General features: G+C 37.1%; 1 protein-coding gene across 1 annotated transcript; it reads right to left on the bottom strand.

The window, feature by feature from the left end:
- Window positions 1-281: 281 nt before the first annotated feature.
- Window positions 282-2190, bottom strand: LOC126796476 (beta-carotene 3-hydroxylase 1, chloroplastic-like). Its single transcript, XM_050523305.1, has 7 exons — window positions 1734-2190; window positions 1587-1646; window positions 1441-1512; window positions 1190-1324; window positions 889-1014; window positions 741-797; window positions 282-652 (listed from the first exon to the last, which is right to left on the bottom strand). Exons 1-7 carry the CDS (start codon window positions 2079-2081, stop codon window positions 569-571), a joined length of 882 nt encoding a protein of 293 aa, XP_050379262.1. The 5' UTR covers window positions 2082-2190; the 3' UTR covers window positions 282-568.
- Window positions 2191-2752: the final 562 nt, after the last annotated feature.

Raw genomic sequence — 2752 nt, 5'->3', positions numbered from 1 at the left:
AAGGATATGTACATTGACCTCTTTTTTGTTATTAGGTACTCTTTTTATTTTCGTTTAAGTATAAAATGCAGGCCGAGGAGGCGAGGAATCTGTTTATCAACAAGAATAAGATATTTTCTGGGTTTATAGCATACATGGTTATATGTAAACCTGATTTGATGATAAAAATTTAGTGATCGAGTTAATATAGCTCTTTCCGTTTCACATATAGCTAAGGAAGACGAAATTTGATAATAACATTTTAACTTCTAAAAAAGAAATCGATTGGCATCTTTCAGAACACAAGTTTATTTAGAAAATTTCTGCTATGCAAAGTATAATTTGAGGGGCGGAGCTGCTAGCTAGAGATTCGGAATGATATATTACAAGGTCACATTCAGTCTTCTTGAGCTGTTGCTTAATATGTCTGGCAAGTGCTTTCCAATTATAGAAGCTCAAGGCCTTGGAAATTAAGAACTTTGCTTGCACGACTAGTGTTGCAGTTGGAGAAGTCACTGAGTTTGAATCTTCCTTGCTTAATTTGTTGTGTAAAGAGTTTCAAAAAATGAAGCAATCGCTTCAAATGATGTCAACTCTTGGCTTTAGTAATTTTAGTGCTTCTCTGCTTGATCACTTTTTCCAATTCCTCCATGCCTCCAACCTCTTCTATTTCCTGCAAATCACATGATTTAAAACCACTCGTTAATACAATGTATTCTATTTCATTGGAATATCAGAAATCAATATAATCATTGTGTTACCTTAGGTCCCAAGAATAAGCCATACGGCACTCCATTCAATATGTACGTATGATGAAGCTATATATTTAAAATTCACGAAGAAATGAGTATGTGAAATCGAATAAGAAACATAGGAAAGTGAAATGTGTCAACTTGTTGTGTCACTAACCTGGTGAGCGGCAGCAACTTTTCGTAAATAGGGCACATCCGCGATCGGTCCGACCGGGAATCGACGGTGGACGAGGCCGTCGTGCACAAACATGTATGCTATCCCAAATACTGTGATCCCTAGCCCCTGTGGACCGAAATGAAAGGAAAGCGCTAGCGACTTAGATTAAAGAACTGTTAATCAATATTTTTCCTCTTTTAGGTGTGCAAGTTAGTTGAAGGTCATAATCAAACTCATTTGCCGATGCCCAGTTTAGGGTTGTGACCGGAAAACACAAAAGTCGATTAGGACAGGCACTTACAGCACCAAAACATAGTCCGGGAAAAAGACCCTGGTTGAAGAAACCATAAGAGAGGAGAGCAATAGCAGGACCAGCATTGACTATAGCAAACACATCGTTAAGCTCGAAAGCACCATCCCTAGGTCGATGGTGAGACTGCAAATTCCATTTAAGTTACACCCCAAAAATCTAGGATCACCAATATGACTTAAGAAACAGAGTATTCAGCACCAAATAATGTAAACGATTAATTGTTGTACATGAAAATTAACCTTATGCATTTGCCACAATGAAGCATGCCACAGAGCTCTATGTGCCCACCTTGCCCAGAACTCCATTCCCACCTGTGTTAAAGAAATTTCAATCAACTTCACCACCAATCAAACAAACCCTTTTTGAAATTTAATCCAATACTTACAGCAGAGCCCACAGAGAGTAAAAATGTGCCCAACATCTCTGGAACAAGAATTTCCCCAACCTGTATGTATGGTTTGATCAAACTCATGTCAACAAATAGAACTTACTGTTTGAATTCCAATTTTCTGAAGCTTTACTATTTCATTACCTCTGTTTGCCAGGAAAATCTGTAGTAAACAGCCATGGCAGCAGCTGAAGTGACCCCCAGGCTGGAAATGATTGCAGCAACAAGGTAAGTATTTCTCTCCGACCTCTTTCTTGCTAATCTCTCTGAAACTCTAGGAGTTACAACACTCGATCTTTCTGTTTGTTTCAAGCTTTTCTCTGTAAATTCGTGCTCTGTTCTCTTTTCCATAATCACGCGTCGTCTCTTCTTTGTTGAAGCCAATACAAAACAGGGGGTGCTTGTTTGGATGATGGGTTTTCTAGCAAGTAGATTGTTTTGGCCAAAACAGTACCATACTGGGACCGAAGTGACCGAAACTCCGGTCGCCATGGGTTCAAGCTGATCAAAGCTAGCAGATATCAGAAAAGCTCAATATGGATTCTTCTCAGACTCTTAAGAAGGTAGAGGTTAATTTGTATGGGGTGCGTAGAGAGGAACCTTGTGATCAACAAGCTTTGAGGGAAAGGTAAGTGTAGGTGAAGAGGGACGTACTCGTACATATAAGCGTTCGGCAGGACAGCGTCGCTAAGCAATGAACGTGAATTGTAAATTGTGAACTTGTTCCTGCTGTGCAGATTACTAAGTAAAAATGATTTTTAATTTAAGAAGAACAAAATTTGTACAATTCTTTGTCCTTTCAATTTAAAACAGAATCTGATTTCCTGCTGAGTTTGCTAGAGATGAAAATGTAAATGTCAACGTGAAACGTCTGGGCCTATTTGTTTAAATGGAATGTGAGAAAATGAAAAAGATTTTATTTTAATTTTAGACTCATATTAAAATGTAAAAGATTTTGTTAATTCTATTTGGGTGTTTAGTAGATATATAATCTAAAATTTAGAATTATTTTGGTAAGTCATTAGAATAGAATATTTAATTAAAAAAATTTCATTATAACTCATTTATAAGGAAATGAAATACAATTTAAAAGGAAATTAGTCTTTATTGATGGAAAGGAAATAGAATACCACCCCTAGGTAGGGAAATTCATTTCAGGCTTT

This window comes from Argentina anserina, chromosome 5 (assembly GCF_933775445.1).
Source record: "Argentina anserina chromosome 5, drPotAnse1.1, whole genome shotgun sequence".
Classification (NCBI taxonomy): Eukaryota; Viridiplantae; Streptophyta; class Magnoliopsida; order Rosales; family Rosaceae; genus Argentina; species Argentina anserina.
Note: the sequence above shows the minus strand (reverse complement) of the source record. Positions and strands in the feature narration are given on the sequence as shown.

Bases quoted from the DNA above. Each gene is read 5' to 3' on its own strand.
- LOC126796476 (XM_050523305.1), bottom strand. From the start codon at position 2,081: ATGGCGACCGGAGTTTCGGTCACTTCGGTCCCAGTATGGTACTGTTTT. The intron at 1,647-1,733 runs GTAATGAAATAG...CCATACATACAG, and splicing joins GATTTTCCTGGCAAACAGAG to GTTGGGGAAATTCTTGTTCC. The intron at 653-740 runs GTAACACAATGA...TGTGATTTGCAG, and splicing joins GCTTATTCTTGGGACCTAAG to GAAATAGAAGAGGTTGGAGG.